Source organism: Podarcis bocagei (genome assembly GCF_964188305.1).
Source record: "Podarcis bocagei genome assembly, chromosome: 9".
Classification (NCBI taxonomy): domain Eukaryota; kingdom Metazoa; phylum Chordata; class Lepidosauria; order Squamata; family Lacertidae; genus Podarcis; species Podarcis bocagei.
In genome coordinates this window covers 42,356,043-42,378,020 of record NC_138134.1, presented here as the reverse complement: position 1 = coordinate 42,378,020, position 21,978 = coordinate 42,356,043, and the positions used below count along the sequence as shown (strand labels likewise).

The 21,978-nt window shown below is 39.7% G+C and overlaps 1 protein-coding gene across 4 annotated transcripts in view; it reads right to left on the bottom strand.

Annotated features, from left to right (window-relative positions):
* SLC10A7 (solute carrier family 10 member 7) overlaps positions 1 to 21,978 on the bottom strand; it is a 130,174-nt gene that overhangs the window by 9,609 nt on the left and 98,587 nt on the right. For all 4 annotated transcript variants that reach the window (XM_081208451.1, XM_081208449.1, XM_081208453.1 and 1 more), the window contains 3 exons: positions 17,356 to 17,521; positions 14,769 to 14,820; positions 12,241 to 12,314 (listed from right to left, as the gene is read on the bottom strand). In XM_081208451.1, the coding sequence (XP_081064577.1) occupies positions 12,241 to 12,314; positions 14,769 to 14,820; positions 17,356 to 17,521 (292 nt within the window). The remainder of the gene's footprint in view (positions 1 to 12,240; positions 12,315 to 14,768; positions 14,821 to 17,355; positions 17,522 to 21,978) is intronic.

Sequence of the window (21,978 nt, the reverse complement as noted above, 5' to 3'; positions counted from 1 at the left end):
CTGTCATGCTGAAAAATGTTTATAAAACATTAATCAAAAATGCCTTTTTAATACAATGCATTGTCTGAAAGATGTTAGCAGGCACATATTGTAAATGGATTCTTTTTTTCTGACTAAAGTAATTTCTACCAAAAGCATTTCCCCCTCTGCTGTACAAGTACACAGCGAGGATAGATAAAGAGCACTTTCTCAGCACATTACTACCTGATCCAAACACTTGGGAAATCACTAATGTACAGCACGCCATATTTCCATGTCACACATGACACATTTGTCTAAAATTACCCAACAGAGTTTGACATTGCAGCCTATTCCTTCGCTGAGCTTTCAACTGACATCTGCCAAGCAAGAACTTCAAGTAAGAGCTTTTTTTTTCTTTAACAAGGAACCAAGAGTTTTCTTTTATCCTATACCCAGGATGGAAAGGATAAAAAAGTAAGAACGGGAGCTCAGGTCTCCCACCCCCCGTTTTAATATGTTTATTTTATGCTCCTTGAATCTCTGTGCTTTCCTCAGAGTAGCATTTGTCACTTGCTGCTTGGCACTGCTATGATTTGAGAGAACCTCTCTTTGTTACTACCGAAATATTGGTTATCCTTCACACAAGTCACGGATCCCCCCCCAAGTTTCTTTCTTACTCCAGCATTTAGATTTCTTTTCCCTATGCAGATCCAAACCAACAATTCATTTTAGAAGTCTCTCACACATCCAATCATTTATGTATACATGCAAGTAAACAGAGATATTTTACTTACAGATTGGGCATTACAGAAAAAGATAAGGTGTGTTCATGTAACACGGATGTACTGGGGAGGAAAACCCTCCTGCTGTACAATAGCCTGCGACCCTTACCCCACTTAGAAATAATATTGCTGTGGGCACAGAAAAAGAAAAACAACCTATTGAAGAGTGTTTTTCCCCTTTCCTGCACAATCTAGGCTTCATAACAGTAAAAAGTGTCATTTGTTTATACAGACTTACACATGATTGTAGTGAACCACAAGCCTTTTAGAAAACTGGAACTCCAAACAAAAATTAGAAGTTATTTGGCTGCACTAACCAATTTGTTTCACATGCACTTAACACTGGGATCAAATTGAGGAGGAATGAAAAGGAAGAAGTTCAATGTAGTGTCTTCTAAAAAAGCACAAGTCTTTTGCATTCCCTTTCCCTGAAGGGGTAGCCAATGAGATGCTCTCCAGATGTTGCTGGACAACCAGCCTCATCATTCCTGACCACTGGTCATGCTGGCCAATGGGAGTTGTGATCCAAAGTATCTGGCAGCCACCAGATTGGGGAAGGCTAGTCTAAGTGCCATAGAGTGGATCCCACAATGATGGCCACACTAAGTACAATGGTTGAGGATAAAAAGCCATGCTGCTCTTTCTGGGTCATGCTACAGCTTAGTTATGTTACAGACTGAAGTGTGTCTGTGAAAACACCCTCAGACGAAATAATTTGTCTATGTGATTGGCATTTGTGTCTACTTTGCCTTATGACTCATCCCAGGCGGCTAGGCAAAGTTGAACTGTGGGAATGTGCATTTACAGAGGCACTATTAACAATCTCTCTATAATCTGGGGTGTCTCAAAAAGCAATGCAGCAAAGTCCCCTAAGTGTATTTTCATCAATACTAGCCACTAGTGTACATTTATGGGTGACTGCATCAAAACCCATCAATAGATCAGTAAGTATTAATGAGAGAATTTGTTGATGGCTGGAAGGTAGCCATACATCAATGCGGCATAAACTGCCTTATATGATGATGTTTCATTGAAGTGTTTGTGAGAAATCAGAGTCAACTAGGATTATTTAGGCCACAAACATCCTGATGGATCTATGCAAAAGGAGGAGTTTTGTTTTTCGTAAGCTGTAATATAAATATTTCCTCAGTACATTTAATTTTAAAAATCAATACAGAAAGACACCAACACGAAAACCACCTCTGGAACAGTATGGAGGGGAGAGGGAAGCATGAAACACTTCCATTAAGGCTAAAAAAAATACCCCCACCCTAATATTTAATGACAGAATGTAACGTCAATTCTGGAACTCTTTCTTTGGAACTACACATTAGGAGAAAGAAGTATATGAAAACAGGATCAGGCTCCCATGTCCTGATGTCATCACATTGAATTTTTTGCTTTAGCCACTAGTGGCTGATGCAGAGTGAGACTGGGGGAAACGTGCAACATGACAAGGAAACAAACAAGTTTCCTTAAACGTAGCGTGGACAGGGAAAAGACAACATGGGAGAATACTATTGTTGGAAGAAATTCAAGTTTCACCAAAGGTTTGTTTCTGTCCCAGAACTCTTGTGAAAGACAGAGGCTGAGTATATTGTGAAGAACACGAAGCCTGGGATTCAGAGCAGGGGTGGCTTTTTTCTTTTGTTTGCCAGAGAGCACGATTCACCTTTGGCCAACCCTCTAGGGGCTGAATGCCAGTAGCAGATGTGGCTAAAAGTGAGTGCCGCCCACACTCACTCTTGTGTGCACTCACAAGTACCCCATACACATGCAGAACAAATCCAAGTGCAAGACAGAGGACTCACATACAGAGTTAAACAGCTCTCTGCCTCAGTTGTCTGAGCAGATCATCTGAGGAAGAGGGTTTTCACCCCCCCCACCCATCAAATGTTAAATCTGATGAGAATGGAGGAGGGGTTTTAAACTGTCATCAAGGCACTAGGGCTGGACCAAGTTGATTAAAGCAGAGCTGTGTTTACTATTAAGTTTGTTTTCTTTTTGTCACCACCATTAAAATCAGTGGGATTTTGTGAGAGCCAGAAAAAATTGCAAGAGGCGGTGGCGGTGAGGAGGCCGGTGATTACACACCTACCCACCCACCCCTATTTTTTTCTTTTTTCTACTGGTTGAAAGACAATCACATTTTCCTTCCCCATGGCTTTTTGTATGAAAGAAAATTTCCTTGTTAAGTTTATTTTGTTTTCTTTTTCTGTTAGGGAAGAAATGCTTTTCTGAAAATGAAAGAGTGAAAGAAATAGCTTTTCTTTTTATTTTGCTGATCTTCCTTCTCAAAGTTTTTGCATGAGAAACTTGATAGTATTGTGTGCATAGAAAGACTCTCTGTAGGAAGTAATGATTCTGAATCCCAGATTAACTGCAAGGCCTTCATAACACTTGGGGAAAACAAGGGAAAGACGTACATTGTCCTAAGCGTGTTTCTCACTAACAATAGGTTCAGGTCACTGGTTCACAATGTTCACATTGCCACAAAAAGGATGCTCAATATAAAAGGAAAAAGGAAAGAAAAGCAGTAGAAAGAGGGGAAAGTTTAGCACTTCTTGGTGCTGTTTTCTTTTAGAGTAAATGAAAATATGAAAAGGATACAAGTGTTCGATCTATTCCTTGTTTTTTTCCAGTGGGTTTGCACAGCTTGGAAATGATGTTTAATGGATGGTCTGAGCACTCTCTCCAGATGCTAACGATGAAACATTTAATGCCAACATCTGAAGATGCCAGCCTCAGATTCAAAAACACCTACACCTGTCTGACTGTGTTGTAGTAGCAATTAGTTAACAGAGAATTAAAAAATGAATCAAGTCACGACGAGATTGATTTTAAAAGTTGTGTGGGCCATAAAATGGGACAACAGTACATGTGCTATGAGTGGTAGCTTATCGTGGTTTAGTACCACTCAGATGGTGACTGCCTTAGTTAATATTAAGTGACTGCGCACACAGGCAGTGCCCTCATTTCTTACACAAGCACAGCTCTGGCTTCATTGCTAACAACCAAACTTTCCAGCTGTTTGAACCATTATGTTAGCGAATGAAGAACTCAGTTGGTATATATAGAATAAGACATGAATTCAAATACTATATGGTTAAATGACAGTACACAGAAAATATACATCTTAGAAACAGAGAACTAAAACACTATCGGTTTCCATCTCATGAGATACAACTCTCACTCCCCAACAAAACTTCTATGGGATTGAGTTATACACCCTTGAAACTTGTATCTCCAGTAATATGTTTATTTCAGTAATTTTACACAATTTGAGGTAGCGCAAGAAATAAAATGACATAAAAGGCAAACTTTTACATCAGTTATGCAGAAAATAAAAATTCATCCTAACTGCTTATCAATTGATTATATATCGTATGTTACAAATATCATAAATGTTCCAAATGGGTTTTACATTGTTATTTAATTTGAATGCTTAGAATCCTTCCTGTTTGGCAACACAATATAGATAAAAATCAGAACGTATCAGGCATTTTCTTTTTTTATGAGTTAAGGTTTTAGACGATATGTGAGACTTTAGGGAAAGATGCCTTCACATATATGTCACCGGACAACAAACAAGCTCAAAAAAGAATAAAAGAATGTTGGTGAATCAATCAGCCTTGGTTGGATTTTTTTTTTTGGGGGGGGGTGTGTCCTTACTCCAGTTGCAATCCAGAACAGAAGCCATTTGCTATGGTATAGCTCTGCAGTCATCCTATATACATCACCAGAATTTCAGAGTTGTTGGCATCCATCTGTCTTGGGAGACAATGGAGGAGTGCGCCATTGGAAGTGAAGTCAATCTTTTGAGAGAATTACAGTGCCTGCTGTGGCTGTAGAGACTGATATCGGAGACACATTTTGTTGCAGCTGGGGCAGATGAAGGCATCTGGTTGTGCTGCTGCAGATGCACCATGACGTTTCTTCTCTCTGCGCTCCTCCCAGCAGTCATTCCTCCTCTGGTCACTGCTGTGGATACACAACTTAACTGTTTGTCTCGAGGCACTGCAGTTGTCTGCAAGGGATTCCCACATGGCAGGGTTGATGTTGCCAGCCTTCATGTCTTGTTTGCAGACATCAGTTGGTCTGAAAATGGGACTGGAGCCTGAAGCCACTTCCCCATAGAGGACATCCTTGGGGATCCTTCCCTCTTGCATTCTGTGGACATGTCCAAGCCAGTGTAGATGCCGCTGAGACAGGTGTACAAACATGTGGGAATGTGGGCTTGAAAGAGTCTCTGTCCTGCCATCCCATGCCCCAAATCTTCCTGATGCAGCACATGTGAAAGGCATTGCTCCTAATTAAGTTGCCCATGATTCACTTCCTTAAAGTGGTGTACTCAACACACACGCCTGGTCTGCCTTGCCAGTACGTTTGCCCAGCTCGGTGTCAATGGAGAAGTTGCTGGTTATGGTAGAACCCAGGTAGAAAAATTGTCTATCACCTCAAGCGTGTGGTCACCAATGCTGATGGGTGGAGTCCTGGCAACATTCAGACCCAGGATGTTGGTCTTCATCAGGCTTATGGTAAGGCTGAACTCCCTGCAGGCTTGGGCAAAATGGTTGATGAAACTCTGTAGAGTTTTCAAGTACTTGAACAGAAACAACACTCAGAATTGGTGAAAAAGGAAAGTGGTGTCCATTGAAAAGAAGCGGGGGTGGGGGATGTTTTGGTCCACCTGCAGTGCAGTGGGATGGCTTCCCACCTGATCTGCCTGCACTTTGAGTACTACACAGATACGATGCTTTCAAACATCTTCAACATTTTAAAGCCTGTGTGTAGGAGACATCTGTAGCCTACACCAGTTTGGGATAAAGGAATGTTGAATCATGAGCAAACTGGGATTTCCTCGTGGGTGACCTGTCAATAATCTGCTAGGTATAATGCCATTTTTTAAAGTAGATAAATTAACTTTAACTGCACTTTGGGTGAGAGAGACAGTAATATGGTCTCCTGTGTCATTATCGTTTTACATCTGGATATGAGATTTTAAAGAAGAGAGATATATTTATAAAGAGGCATGAACTTGCTGCTGTCATTGAAAAGCTGCAATCTGGTTTTTAGTGTCTGATCCAATTAAATGTATATCTGGGAAGACACACAACCAAATAAATAATTGGAGAGGTGCAATTCTGAAATGACAATTGTTATTCATTGATCCCCCTTTTGCAAGTTGAGATTGAGAGATGTAAACTTCAAGTGAATGTGATCTCCTGGGTGAGATTCTTCAGTTCAAACACAGTAAACAACTGTTGTTCTCTGATGCACATTTTAGTATTGCTGCAGGCAAGCTTTCTAAATATTAATTCAAAATCTACTACAAGCAGACTGCAGAGATGAATTGAGAACATCAGGGAGGCACTCTGGTGATGGCGTTCCTGCCCACGTCAAAGGTTTAATCCAGAGAGCCTACATTCCAGGTCAAATAAATAACAGATTCCGCCAATTAGGAGGTATCATCCCATATGTTCACAGGTGGGGGGAGGCAATTAATTAATGTGTCCAATATCACACACTGTTTACTCACATAAAGTCAGTCTCCCATATAACCATTTCTCTTTACTATTTACTCTTAAATTTTCCCTCACTTCATTCACTGCTTATAGCTGTATATTGTTATAGCACCCATAACAGTGATTAATCCAGCAAGCTAAGAAATACTAGTTTGAGAAGACAAGCTTTACTCCTGGAGTAAAGCTGTACCCCAGTTATCCTTTGGATGACTGCAAGGGATCTGGGGGGCATCCCAACCTAATCACCCACTTCTTCCGTGATACCCCTAAAACTACTGCCCAGAGCAACAGCTTGGATTGACTGTGCACTCAGACCAGCCAGCATCTAGCTGGAATGCATCTAACCGGAATGACGAGTTAACTTTCCTTCCCTCTTTGCACTAGGCAAGGAGCAAGTAAAGTGAGGACAGCAATAAAAAGATGTGTGACCCTGACTAGTGTTAGCATAAGCACAGAACAACACGGTGTTGAGAAAGTTGGAACAACAGTGATTTCACACTTGGAGAGGTAAGGAGACCTCTTTGATACCCACTCTAGGTTTCTGTAAAAGAATGGGATATTCACCATGCCTATCCTCAAATTAGGTCATGATTCAATAGAGTTAAGATAAAATTGCAAGTGTTTCAGAGACTGCAACAATCAACTCCATTTAATCTGTGCGAAGTAATATAATCTTATCGTTTATTCATATAAGGAAGCTCCTTAAATCCATGCTAGGGAAAAAACCTCTTTGCAATTCTTTAGACACATTAGGCTGTTCTATTAGCCAAATCAGAAAGCTCAACCAAAGCTCATAACATGGTAATTATTGACATTTTGCTGATCATATATATTCAACATGAGAACCATGGAAGGCATGATTACTTATTCCTGGTATTAAAACTAAAATGTTTGGGTGCAATCCAGCCTAAGTTAAACACTTGCAAGTCTCACTAATTTCAATTATTTTTAAAAAGCTAAATACACGAATAACCATGTGACCATGTCATTATTTCTAGTATTTATACACTGCAGGTCCAAACACTGTAATGAATGGTAACTTTAAAATGGGTTTTCCATCCTCTGAATTTCTGGGTAATCTGCTGTACTCATTGTGAACTGGCAACTTGTAGCCGGCAGTTTCATCTCTATAGTATAAGCAAATTAACTTCTCCAAAGCGCTGGGGCTGCACATCAACTGCAGGCAACAAAGCCTGCAGTATTGTTCTAGATGAACCATCCTGATAGTTGCGGTACTTCCTCTAGGCCTCCCTTCTCCCGCAGAATTAACCCCAGGGAATGACATCATGTCAGGGTTTCCAGATGGATTATGTGAAGCCATAGCTCAATGTCATTTTCAATAGCCAAGCTTATAATTAAAGGTCAAATAGTCACTTCATCTGCAATCAATCAATAGAAGAAGTACTAATACTAAGCACTAATCAATCAATGGCAAATACACTAATAAAAGCCATGCATCAAATGTCTTGTGTTTCATGTGCTTGCATGTACTAGGCATGCATGTTCCAAAGAGGCAGAGAGAGAAAAGAACAAAATGAGAGCAAATATGCCTGAGGGAATTCTCAGGTGCCACATTTATCTTCGCTAGTGAGATTTTATATCCCTAATTATCTAGTTAAACAAAATACAAATAAAAGTGGTGTCATGGCAGAAATTATGCATTCTTGTTAAAAAGAATGAGCAGAGTTCAGTTTCTATCAAAGCTGATGTTATTAGATGAAATATACCAAGGAGCAATGTCAGGGAGGACTGTATGTTTTTTCGTGTGTGCGTGTGTTTTGATCCATACAAATTCAACCTATGCACCCTGTGCCTTGAGGAAATGCAGGTACATCAACTGTTCTGTCTACAGAAGGAAACCCAACATATGGGAGGGAACTGTGCTTGTCTCAGTGTTGAGTGAGAGCTTCTTCATGGATCCAAGCAGAGGAAGTGGCAGATGGCCTCCTGAGCATGCCGCATGTGGGAATTAGTTGGTTTCATAATACGGTGTGGGAGAAGTGCCTTACAAGAGTCTTCTCATGCTTCTCTTATTACCACTTCTAAGGCTTCAAAGCTGTCATCTTTCCTCCTCCTCTGCTGGTGCTATGCTGCACTCCCCAGGGAATGGACGCAAGGCACCCTGTGGAGGCTTCACATGCCAGAATGTGAAAAATCAGTTTAAGCTCCAAGTGAAATGGCTTTTGTTGCAGGAGGCCCCTAAGTGCTCTTGTTTGCTTAGTGGTGCTGGAGTTTTGAAGGCAGATAAAAACATCCTCACAGCGGACTTAAAAGAAGGCCCTGAAGTTCACTGCTGCCCTTAAATATTCAAACACAAGTGTTAAAAACAGAATCTTGCTTCTCTCCTAAATCTGTTCAGGTAAATTACAGTGGAACACCACAACAGACAAGTTGTCATTCGTTATGAAGTCGGCAGCAAAAGTCTTGTTGGTTTCCTGGGTAGAAAGATCTGGCCTTGGGAACAGATGATAGTAGATTAACTTAATTACTATTCCAGAACAATGTGACTTTAGACAAAACATTACTCCCATGTTGTCAGGGGCCTCAATCCAGAGATTCCATTTATACTCCCCCCCGAACTGCAGCATCTTGTCCCATTGCGTCCCCTGAAACCTCAGAAAACACACCACAAACAAATCTGCTCTAAAAAGCTGGCAGATTAAACATACTTTCACAATTATTCCAAAGCTTCCTGACTAGGACCTCTAGTAAATTTTATGACAAAAAAATACTTTTCTAAATATAGAAAATTTTAGATCAGAGTACAGTACTTAGGAAATTTGTAACACAGCAATCTACCTTTTTCGGATCAACAATAAACCCCAGCTGGCAACCAAGGGACCCACTTTTATTTTTAGCCACTAGAATCCATCTTTCTTCTTCTCTTCTCTTTCCTTAGTCTTTCTCCTATTACTTTCTTCTATTTTCACTTCTCTTAAAAAATGTAATTAAACAAGGAAATTTGTAGAGACGCTGCTGGTGCAATCCATCTTATGTCAGTAACCGCATGCTTATTCAGGAGCTCTCTGCCCATAATGGCGTCTAAAGACAATGGCAGACATTCACCTCTTCTGTCTCTTTACTCTGCAATAGTGGCTTCAGCTAGCATAACCACCTGATCAGCTGATACTTCCAGTGAGGTAAACACTCAAATCACTTAGCTGGTGCAAGACTTTTACTGTTCATAGACAAGATCTCTTAAAAAGAAAAAATAAATATTTTCTATAGTATCTGCACCCAAGGCAGCATACAGGGATAAAAATGAACAAAGCACAAGTTTAAAAATCTGCAACAGAAGGGGGGGGGGTTCAATATTAAAACCAAAACAATTTAAAGGATACTTCAACATTATTAAAAGTCCATCCAAAAACAACAACACCTTTTCAGATCCTGTCTCAAAAAGGGGAGAAATGAGGTTGTTGGGTCTTCCCAGGAAGGCCATTCAGACATACTGGCATCATCACTGAAAAGGCTTGTCCTCTGCATCTGCCCTCCTTCTGGCAACTCCTGCAGCCAAGCATCTCTCAAGACAAGACGGATGAGACAACTCATCTCTCAAGACAAGATGGATGCCAACAACAACAACAACAACAACAACAACAACTGCTTTATCATTATTGCTACAAAGCATACTAATTGCTTTTGCTTTGGAAAGCGGAAACTCACAAGTGTTCCTCCGTGGTCTCTCTTGAGTAGAAAATCTGGTGCTTGTTGTAAATGTTCACCCCTTTTCATAGCTTTTCGATTCAGACCCCTTTGTCTTGCTGATAATTCTCTAGCCTTCCTTCTTTATAAGTTCATTTGGAAATTATGTAGGCCCTAACAACTACCAAATGTAGATACTAAAACACAACTAATTTCTCTTTTTCTACTTGATATAGGGCTCCCTATACATGTAACATGTCCAAGAACACAGTATATGATGATGATCATTATATTGGCCACCCATATTATCCACCTCTTCTTTTTTTCTTCTTCAAGTGATGCATCCATATGATTCACAGACAGCGGAAGTGGTTTTTTAGAATGCCACATTTCCACCTCTAGCACTGGATGTCTTAACACTGAGGAATTTGCTGTGAATTTAACGTAGGACTTACTGTGGGTTAGGAAACAACAGTGAGAGAGATTGCAAAGTGCCTAGCAATCGTTCCATCTCAAAACCAATTGATTTAATTAATGCAATACACTGGAGTTGTTTGCTAACAAGGCCAGAAAGGTGGCTAGATATTTGAGGATCTTTCCTATATCAGCACATGTAGTCAACAGATCAGTCTTATGGAACAAATACACCATCCCAAAAAGGTCCACACTGAGTGATCTTGACATATAGGTCTGAAAGAAACTGAAGCCCTCATTGACGCCAACATAAGAATAAATTGGGTGCATTTGCAAATATTTTCCCTAGGGTTACCACTCTCTATTTAAATTGCTCGGTAAATTTTTCGTCAGCTTCCCGGAACACTGACTTGTGGTTATATTTGGAGAAAATGCCAAATATTAATTACCGTATAATGAGGTGTTCTTTCCAATTGAAAAGGGCTGATAGACAGTGGTGTAGTTCTAAGTGCCATGTTTTTGCATATGGAATCTCCAAGGGCGCTTCCAATGGCAATTTTAAAAAGTTCATTTCCAAAAATGTTTTTAGTTACCCAGCCCAAATATACATTAGGTCCCAGCTTATATGGCATATTTCTCTGTTTTACATCACCATCATTTTTAGCTGCAACTAGTTAGATTGCACATGCATTTTGAAGAAAGCCCTACTGGGACTTACTTTCAAGAAAACACTCAGTAGGTTTGAGCGGTCATTGTACCTTTCTTGTTTTGGATATTGCAACATTGGTCTGCAACTGATAGTGGTGGAGTTATTCAAAAGCACAATAATAGAAGCTCTGCTCGAATATATGCTACACATCAGTAAAGGCATCACCAAGATGGCATCAATGTGGTTAATGAGCAGAGTCAAGCAAGCTACTTGAAGAAAGAAGACTTCCTTCAGGAAATAGAAGCTTTGATGGAATGAGGGGCACCAGAAGGAACACAAACACCAGCAAAGCAATGCAAGCAGACGTGTGCCCCCCAAATCTGCCACAGAGAATTGAAGGACCTTGTGAAGCAGATTCTGGGGATGAGGAAGGGGGGAAATGAGAAGTCCCCTTTGCGCAAGTGGCTTTTTCATGCAAGTGGACATTATTGGATGCCACCCACTGTGAGAAAGTATGGTATGACAAATATCTGTAAACTTTGTATTAAAAATTCTTATTTTGATCTTCGCTAATCACCATAAATCACAGGAAATAAATGCAATGTTCAGCAGTGTCTTCCCACTCAAAGTACAACTATATTTTAATTAAATTTATTGTACATATCTACCATAACAAATGTTATTGCAAGGGAATTTTGAGTGACTAGTAAGTCAATGATCTTTGAATACTGAATTGTAATGAATAAACACATAGTCCAGAGACTGCTTAGGATAAATACACTGATATTTGATAAAACACTGCTGTCTTTATTTATGTTTCTTTATATTGTAAATGCTTTGTGCATTACAGTTTTGAGCTATAATAATTTTGCTGTTTGACTGTGTTGTAATAACTCAGAACATAATCTGAAATGAACCACAAACTTTATCAATATTAGATTAGAGAAAGAGAACATCAAAAACAAAGGGGGAAAAAATCACATCACTTTCTCTAAAGAAGGAACAGATTAATGGCACTGCAATACAATTACTAAATTCCCAGAGGAGAAGACTATGTTGTCTTCCTCTTAGGAAACATTTACTTGCCCATTGCAAAAGTGTTCTCATGAATGTACTAATATTAATGCTAGGCTTTTATACTACATCTTGTCATATTGCTGAACTGATAACAGAATATCAGAAAACCACTTTCATATCAAAGTGAAGTATAAGGAGCCGTGTGATTAGACTGAAAAGTTGAACTCAACCTCTAGTAAAGACTTACCCAAAGTCAGAGATTTGTGCGTAGAGCAGAAGATAATAGCCACTGTATCTGCTGGTGTGAAACCAGAATTCTTCCTAGAAAAAATGTAAGGAACTTTAAAAGTCTCTTCTACCAAATGGCTGCTCACTTTCCATACCCCATAAGTGTGTTTTTAATCTCTTTGCATTAGGTTTCATAAAATATAATTCTAGCTATATACGCTCAGCCGCTTTTGATTTTTGCATTAAATGGAATGGTTTCTCTGTTGTTGCAAAATCTTGTCTGCATATATTCTTATCTGGAAAATGAGCGGGTTCAGGTGTGTCAACCTGGCTCTGCGACCAAAATTTGTGGGTGCCTGGCCACTTCATGGGGAATTTTGTGGGTGCTCAGGCACCCAGGGAGTTGGCACCTATGAAAGGATTCCAATTGGTTTCTTATGGGACATGTTTATCCCAGCCCAGAGTACTTTTCCATAAATGTAAAGCACCACATTACAGCTAATTTTCACCTTTCCAAAAACTGGGCACCAGTCCTCTTAAAACACAGTTCTAAATAGTCTATTAGGGTGAAGCCTAAAATACTGGCATAATTTCCTTGTAGCCTTACTGAAGCATTATCTGTGTGTTTGCACACAATGTTAAATCAGGTTTAGTGTTACAAGGACAAGATGCAGTGGCACTTGGGTTTGTGCTACCCACTCCACTTCCAGGGATATCACAAGGAATTGGAAGGCTTTTGTTTTCAATATGGAGTAACAGCAGCTTGTTGTGAGGTCTGAACCTAGGCAATTCAAGAAGGACACTGACAAACTGGAACGTGTCCAGAGGAGGGCAACCAAAATGGTCAAAGGCCTGGAAACGATGCCTTCTGAGGAACGGCTAAGGGAGCTGGGCATGTTTAGCCTGGAGAAGAGGAGGTTAAGGGGTGATATGATAGCCATGTTCAAATATATAAAAGGATGTCATATAGAGGAGGGAGAAAGGTTGTTTTCTGCTGCTCCAGAGAAGCGGACACGGAGCAATGGATCCAAACTACAAGAAAGAAGATTCCACCTAAACATTAGGAAGAACTTCCTGACAGTAAGAGCTGTTCGACAGTGGAATTTGCTGCCAAGGAGTGTGGTGGAGTCTCCTTCTTTGGAGGTCTTTAAAGCAGAGGCTTGACAACCATATGTCAGGAGTGCTCTGATGGTGTTTCCTGCTTGGCAGGGGGTTGGACTCGATGGCCCTTGTGGTCTCTTCCAACTCTATGATTCTATGATTCTAGGCACATGGCTTAGGGAAAGGAATGGCTGCTCATATGCAACAGGAAAATCATTATTAATTTAAATATCAAAGTATTTTCAATAAAATTCAGTCTGCATTTCTAGGAGTGTGTGTGTAGAAGGAGGGAAAACCGCAAGTGCCTGAACCACCTGTCCAAACCCCTACCCAGCTCTTCCCCATCTACTTCAGCATCGCCGTCTCATTATGGCCAACTATATGTATGTGGAAAGCTATATCTTTTTCCCTTTTAAACAGAAACAAAAACAACTTACGATTTGCATCCCAATGGGAAGGAAATAAACCACCCCAGCTCTAAGAAAGGCATAGATTACGTACTACATTAGGGGCGTGTTTGGTGATTGGGGAAGGTGCTGAATTCAGCACCTTTTAGGCTCTGATAAAATTAGCACATCACAGATGAGTGTAAAACCAGGAAGTAGGCTCTGTTTTATATTAAATTTGTCCACCATCCACTGGGGATCATTATGAAAAAATATGGTCTGTATACAGAAGATAAATTAAAGGTGCCTAATAACTGCCTCCTGGAGGCCAATCAACCACGCTGATTGTGCAGGAGATTTTCCCAGGCACTTCAAAAATTAATTGCATCACAGAAATCTTGGTAATAAAAGCCAGGTTGCATCGCAGAGCACTATGCTAATAGGGCTAGATCAGGCCTATGTTAACAAGCAAAGCACAGGGACAGAAGGGATTCCCTCTGTGACTGCAGAGACGTAGCTCTTGGACCTTATTCAATTAGTGGCTATTAAGTAAAAAGAGAGTGTGTGAATACGTATTAGAGTAGTAATTATTCCAAACTGCAAGTGTCCAGGAAAGCCCAACACACCATTTTACCCCCTCCTCCTGAATTGTTTAATTAACTACTCCCCAGTTAGGCATTTTCTTCACTACAGCTGCCTCTTCCACTCACCGTGCAGTTAATTGGAGCTGCAGCCAGTCAGAGACCCTCTGCTGATATTTACAGTTATTTTCCCAACAGCTGCAAAGGGCTTGTTCTAAGCGATATTGGGAATGTATTGTAATGCTCGTTTTCTATTTTCTATTGAGTCAGATTGTATCATGGCAAGGTGGGGTATAAATGTTCAAACAAACAGTAACCGGAGTAGATTATTCATCCATCCTTTGATTTCTCAGGCGCATAAGACTTTCCACACACCTGGTACAAACTTTTGAGTTGCTGACAGAAAGGACAATACTCCTCTGTTTTGCACCCAACTATTCTTTTTTGCTATAGAGATAACCTTTACTGCTGTAACATACCTTGTAGAGAAGAAGAAAGTTAACAGCATGAATCCCAGCTGAACTGAAAATACTGAAAGACAAATTAGTTTGATAAATGTTAGGTGCAACATGAAAAGACCCACACAAATGCGCATTTTAGATATACACCCATCTTTTCATATAAAAAATGCATATATTTTACTATTAAGAATGAGAAAATATATGCCTGCTATTCTGCTACAAGTACAAAAGTCAGATATGTACCTGCAGAACTAAACACTGTCATAATACCTTACAAAATTCTCCTATTCCCCCTGTGCAAAGAATTTATATCATAGTAGGAAAAAGTAATGAAGGGCTTGGAAATGGCTCTCATACTCTGAATAAATGATCAAAAAGGCTGATGGCTTGTTGGTTTTCAGTATGAGACTCACGTAACAGGTCAAGTTGGTTTCTTTGAGTGGGTGAACTTTTATTAATTGGAGGAATTTGATAAATGTTATTTTTTTTGACAAAAGAAATTGCTTCATATTAAATACAAAGAAGCTAAGAAATTAAAAGCCAAGAAAAGTTATGACAATTAAAAGATGAGGATATTGAAAGGAATAGTAGGAAGAACATATACATGCATATTTGTGTGTATGTGTGTGTGCGCACGCGCAAATGACTGCAGTATTTCTTATTAAATATTCCTAAAGTATTTATGAATTTAAAAGTGTTAATACAGAAGTCTTCATGTGTTAGTCACTTGCAGAATCAACACAGATACAAAGGAGCCATGGAGCTACAGGACAACATGTCTAGCCCCATCTCAAGTTCTTCCTGACCCTTCCTACGTTGAGAATAACTTCTTAAGTGCAGGGTGTGTGGGGTGTGCGCACTTTCTATGAGTCTATTTCTTCTAGGATGAATAAGGACTAGAAATTTTGTAGCTTCACCAGACAGTCTCACGTGGCTGCTTGCCCTTCCTCACCACCATCTTCCACTTTTGGTATGCATTAATTTCTGAATTGTTTCCCCACATTCTGATCTCTATTTAGTAAAACAGGAACCTTTTTTTAACCCAACTAAGTTGCAGACAGTCCTCAGCAGAATACTTTTATTTTCTGAGCTAATTTTAATCTTTAAAAGGGTAATCCCAAGGCATGTTATTTATCATCAAATATATGGAAGAACACAAAAGACAACAAATAGTATTTACCTGAGGTTTACTCAGAGTAGACCCATTGAAAGTAATGAACATGACTAAGTTAGGCCCATTAATTTCAGTAGGTCTATTCTAAGTAAAATTTACTTGAATAGCACCCCCTCTCTCCTCAGGCAATTAATAAAATGCTTACACGGTCCTTTTTGATCCAATTTATCTGACATTTTTTATTCCTGACCAAAACATACGGATTATATAGACAGGACAAAACATACTGATTGTGCAAGAAATATATATTTGTGCTTTATGACACAACAATATTTTACCAACAACAAATATTTTAACATGCTGCTATTCAACTAGAACCACCCAACAAAAATTCACCATGAAAAAACTGATACTCTTGCTGTTAACCATGGAGAAAACCATAATATTGTAAGCTCTATAATGCCCATGGAGAGTGGATGCCCTTTTAAGATTTTATATCCAGAAGACCATATCATAGTCGGCTCTGCTATTTACTGCTTAGAGATGGAAGACTAACTGAAGCACAATAGAATTTAGAACTTGACACTTTGCCACATCAGGCACTGCAGGGGCCACAAGAGAATCCTTCCACACAGTCCTCTGCACACACAGAGGAAAAATATGCTTCCGTTTGCGTGTTTGGATTCTTCTTACAATGAGAGGCTTTGTTCTGGCAGCCCATCTGTACTGAAATTGATAGCAGAACAAACCAAGGATGCTATCCAACAGTGCAGATGCTAGCAACACTACTTTCTGAGCACCACGGCAGCACAGCTTAGCTAAGCACCCTTGCTCAAAATATTGTGTGCATGTGTGTGAATGGAGAGAGGGTGGGTAACTGGTGGCACGAAAGCTGCCACTGCTGAGACTATGAGCAGGTCCCTGTATCAGGCCATCTCTTGCTGCTAGGTATAACCATCAACCTTCATTTTGTAAAATAGTGCAACTGTGTGCTTAAAAGTTGCCACTTTTTTGCATGTGTCACTGCAAGTACAAAGGCTGCGCTACAGCTGGGGGGGGGGAGACAGAGGGCCATCTTGTCACCCCTCCCAGGGTGGCACCCAGGGTGCGCCGCCCCCTGCCCCCCCTCGTACGCACCTGCCCACAAGTATGCTTGTTCTTCAAGGAGCACATCATTTCTAAATAGGAACAAATGTCTTAATTGAATCTATGCTACTGCAGCGTTAACCACATATTAAGGCGCACCATTTCTATGACAGAAAATTATAGTGAGTGTTACTTCTTCCACGTTTCTAAAATGCATCCAAAGACCATGGCAGTGCTCAATAGCCCCAATTCATCACATATTAGAATGTGGTCACTATACAAAGAAACTCAGAATGGATGTGGGAGTACACTATGGGCTCTTGATTCCTTGGGCAGCATTACACAGCTCCTTTGGAACATTTCCCAGCTCTTAAAAGGGATTATAAATGAACTGGTGGTACTTACTTATGAAAACGATTATAATCAGGCTAAACTTATCAAGGTCAATGTTTGGATTGGAAAAAGTATCACAGAACGTTGTATAGATGATCATCAGGAGCACACAGCTGCTAATAGCACCAAACGGAGGCTTCTTTCTCTCAAGCCACTCCTTGATGTATCTTCGGACAATCTGAAACATAGCAGGAGGAGAGAGAAGAAAAATCAACAGGTTGCCTCTTTTCAACGCACACAGGGAGCCAAGTTGGGCATCACAAAATGAATCTGACAGCGGAAAGACATAAAGAGAAGAGAATAATTTGGATGACGGCCACGGTGGATTTCAAAGCTTCCCTGCCACATAACTCTTCTTCTGGGGAATTTAACATTTGTAGTGCAACTTCCACTGGGCGTCCATAATGAGAGTATATTTTCAAGTACATTCAAGTCTATCCTTAATCATGCCAAATGTTCTTTGCTAGCTGTCACTGAGACATGCCCATTAAGCCTCCCCAAAGTTTATCTCCTCTGCTGATACTAATGGATGTATGTAATTATCACAGTCCCCTTTGCATCAACAGACAATTCCAAGTGTAACTTTGGGAATCTTAAAAATCTGACATCTTCAGGAATTTCATGTGAGCAGATAATCGAAAGTGATCCATGGAACATTTAAATATTTAAATAGCTAGCAATGCACCAGAAGTTTTTAATTAAATTATAACTCATGCTTGAAAAGCAAAAGTGCATGTGTTGTGGGAGCTTAAATAATTCAGAGTTTGAAGATATGGAGTTTTTGTAAATCGAAAGACAAATGCCAGTTGCATGCTTTTGGAATAGCAGAATTAACGGAAGAAGATGAGCAAGCCTACAATGTTTAGTGCAACTTTTTCACATACAGGAATTTGAAAATGAAATTGTTTCATCAGTTTTCCTCTCCCTTTATTGTTTGGAAGTACAGCAACTAATGGCAGCACAGTTCTAGAAACACAGGAGTCATAACTACTTTTTGCTACTATTGACCAAAGTCCTCTTTCTAGACTTCCTTGAAGTTGTGACATAATTCCAGAAGGTGGTGCTGGAAGACTAATTCCCCCTGGGAATTACATCAGGGTGACTAGCCTGTAGCCCTCCAGATGTTGTTGGAATATAACTTCCACCATCTTTGATCGTTGGCCATACTGGCTGGGGCTGATAGGAGCTGATTGGGCAACACCTGGAGAATCTCAGGTTCAACCATACCTGTCCTACAGGGTTTCATCTTTTCTCCCCTTTCTCTTTAATCTACATGAAAGTGCTATGTGACATCAATCAAAGTTTGCAGCTTACATTAGACTTGCAGGAAATTATTTAAGCCATGACTTGCATTAATTTTTCAGTCACTACATAACAAGACTTCTCAAGAAATGCCCCAACAGATTTTATTACTGCAGTGTTTCTGAAGTAACACAGAAAGTTCATGCTACCCATTAATCCAGCTGTTGCCAACCTGGAACCCTCCAGATCTGGACTTTTTTGGACTACAACTCCCATCAGCCCCAGCTAGTCTGTTGGATTTGCCATTATATTTTTATAGGCTTTAAGTTAAATTTTTGTTTTCATTGGTGTTGCTTCTGTACACCACTTGAGAGATTTTCAAAATATTAAATGGCTTAGACATGCTTTTAAATAAAATTTTAGAAATCAAAATCTTTCATAAGCTTCATTGGGAGGGCTTTCCCCTGAAAGGTAGAATACATAAGGTCTTTGAATAAATGAATGTGTGTGTACATGTCTCTGTGTGTAGACTGGAAGCAGTAATTTAATTAAAGGCAGCTGTGGAAAGCCTGGAGCTTTGCAAGAGTGTTACTACAGACTCCAAATCAGCGCAAATTAATAGCAATGTGCTTCTGCACACAAACAGGTGCCATAACACATTTACTGAGCCAATATTTGCTTTTCAAATAAAGGCAGGTTATTCAAGGCCGATCACTAATCTACTTTGAACCTCTCATACTCTGGAACCAACAAGACAACAGTTCTCTATATTACACTTTCTGTATGGTACTAGAGACACACTAACAGGCAGGCTCAGAGGAGTAATCACTGGGGTTGGAAATAGGAAACCTAGATTTAAAGCTCATTCACAAAACTAAGGGTGGAATAACTCAGTCACGTTGGTCACATGACTTTAAAGACTGGTTGCTGCTTCTTTTCTGCAAATCAGGGATGGTAAAGTGTCATGTCCAGAGAAGGGGCTTTGAAATGAGAGAGAAAACCAATGTAGCAGAGCGCCAACAGGACCAAGTTATGAAAGGCACCTGTCTGAATCTAAGCACTGCAATGAACTTGGTAAGTGGCAGCAAGGACACCACAGTCTCCCCCATATATGCTTATGGGTAGAAATACTGATCTATATCCAGAGTGGCGTGCTAGGGGGGGAAATCACATGATGTAAATTAATGATTTGCTAGTGGGTACAACTGACAAAGGGAGAAATGAAAAGCAAGTGCTGGGTAGATATCTTAACAATAGGCATTGGGTAGCCTATTAGTTTCACAGCTACTATAATGAAATTAATTATTAGCATTTATATAACAGTTTTACGAACATGAGTTTGACCAAACTGCGGGAGGCAGTGGAATACAGAAGTGCCTGGTGTGCTCTGGTCCATGGGGTCACGAAGAGTTGGACACGACTAAACGACTAAACAAAAAAACACTTTCTGCATATTCAAAGAGCTCCATGCACATTCTTCTCAGTAATTCTTACAACCATCTTGTATGTTAGGTCCGTATTATTATCTCTCTGCAGATGATATGGGCAGAGGACTTTGTGTATAGTTGAGGTGAGATTGAATTGGCGACTTTCCAGCTTAGCCATACAGTACAGTGGTTCTTACAACAAAGGATCTCAAACATGATTTGGCCCAAACAAGAAAACAAATAGTATGAGCCTCTCCAAGAAAGAAAAGTTATGCCCATGTCATACTCTATTGCAGCAAGTAAAGGTGGGTGTATGGTCCGTCGTACAAAGGCATCTGAGGCCACTGAGCAAGAGAGTGTCAAGATTGCTGAAGTTATCTATTATGGATTTAGTTACATTTTTCATATGCCACCTTTCCAACATCACACTTGAAAAAGATGGTCTATCCACCTGTTTCTATCTGAGGATATAACTACACATTACATGATGCAAACGCACGTAATTGAACCACTGCAGCCCTTTTATTTAAGGAAAAAGCACTTCAGGAAGTGGTAATCTGAAGCAGAGAACTGGGTGTGTGGCGTGCTTAGTCCTTTCCTCTCATGTCAGTTCCCTACCTGAAATTGCTACTGAAAAAGCATTTCCTAAAATAAAAGGGTTATCACGGTTCAATTACACTTACTTCCATGCAACACATAGTCGGGCCTCAAGAACTTCTGAATCTAGAACTGTATGCACTGCATTCAGGGTTGCCTGCAAATGCTATATATCTTCCATTGAACTTACAACACTTGGTACAACTGCAGTGGTGATTCTAATAATGACACTATAGGAAGAAAATGCTAATGTAAATTTGATCTAAGTTAATTACATGGGAGGTCCTCCAAATCTCCTTTATTTATTTTTTAAAGGGGCAAATAGGAGCTTAATAAAAATCAGATGTGAGTTCATTGGCAATTAATGCCTGGATAGGATAGAATACCCTATAACGGTTCTGAGCTTGTTGGATCTGTGCTCTGAACAGATTCTACTTTTGAACTGCTGCCTTTGCTGACTGCTACTTCCCAGCCACTTTGATCTACAAAATCCCTTTTCTTTGAGCATCCCAAAGAAACACTTATGACTCAAGTGCTCTCTTCTTTGAAGAAATGTGAAAAAGATCACAAAACAATGCAAGGTTTTAAATATAATTTCCTTTATTGACTATTAATATTCTGATGTAGCAATGTACTTTCCAAAAAGACGGATGTCAGAATATGCCTCTTCAAATGTTCTCTGCTTTGATTTTGTTATTTTTTCTTTAGCGTATTGCTTCTTTAAATCTCAGTCTCTAAACATCATATACATTAATGTGTGTGTTTATGAATAACATCTTGTTCAATGAGCAGGATGCAAATCACAATATTGTGTTCTATTTAGTTTTAGATGAGTGTTACACAAGCTCTTGCATTTTATTATAATTCCCTAAACAATCTGAAGGGCATTTTCAAACTTCTATTTTTAAATGTTAAAAACACTGCAATTCAATACCATAAAACAAACCTTTCATGACATTTTTAGGGTGCTGTATATTATATTTTCCTTTGTTTACCTTCCTATCAAGAATTCATCTGTCTGTAGTTAAAGTCAAGTGTCAGATAAGAGTGAACTATGGCATGAATGCTGTTAATCTGTCATCTCAATTTTTCTGAACAGCTTTTCAACAGTGTTGGCCTCCCAGAAGATTGCTGCTTCTTCCTGAAATTCAGCTGAAGTTTAGCTGTAAACAGGGCCATTTCTATATGGATTAAAGTTACATTCTAGTTTAAAATGTTTCTTAAGAAATGCTGTAGCTTTATTTACTTTAAATGCCAAACTATATTGAAAGGGCAAGCCTATGCACAAGTCAGAAGGAAGTTCCACCAAGTTCAGTGTGCACAGGACTGCAGCCTGAAAGCCTGTTCATAAAATCAACCTACAGTAGTT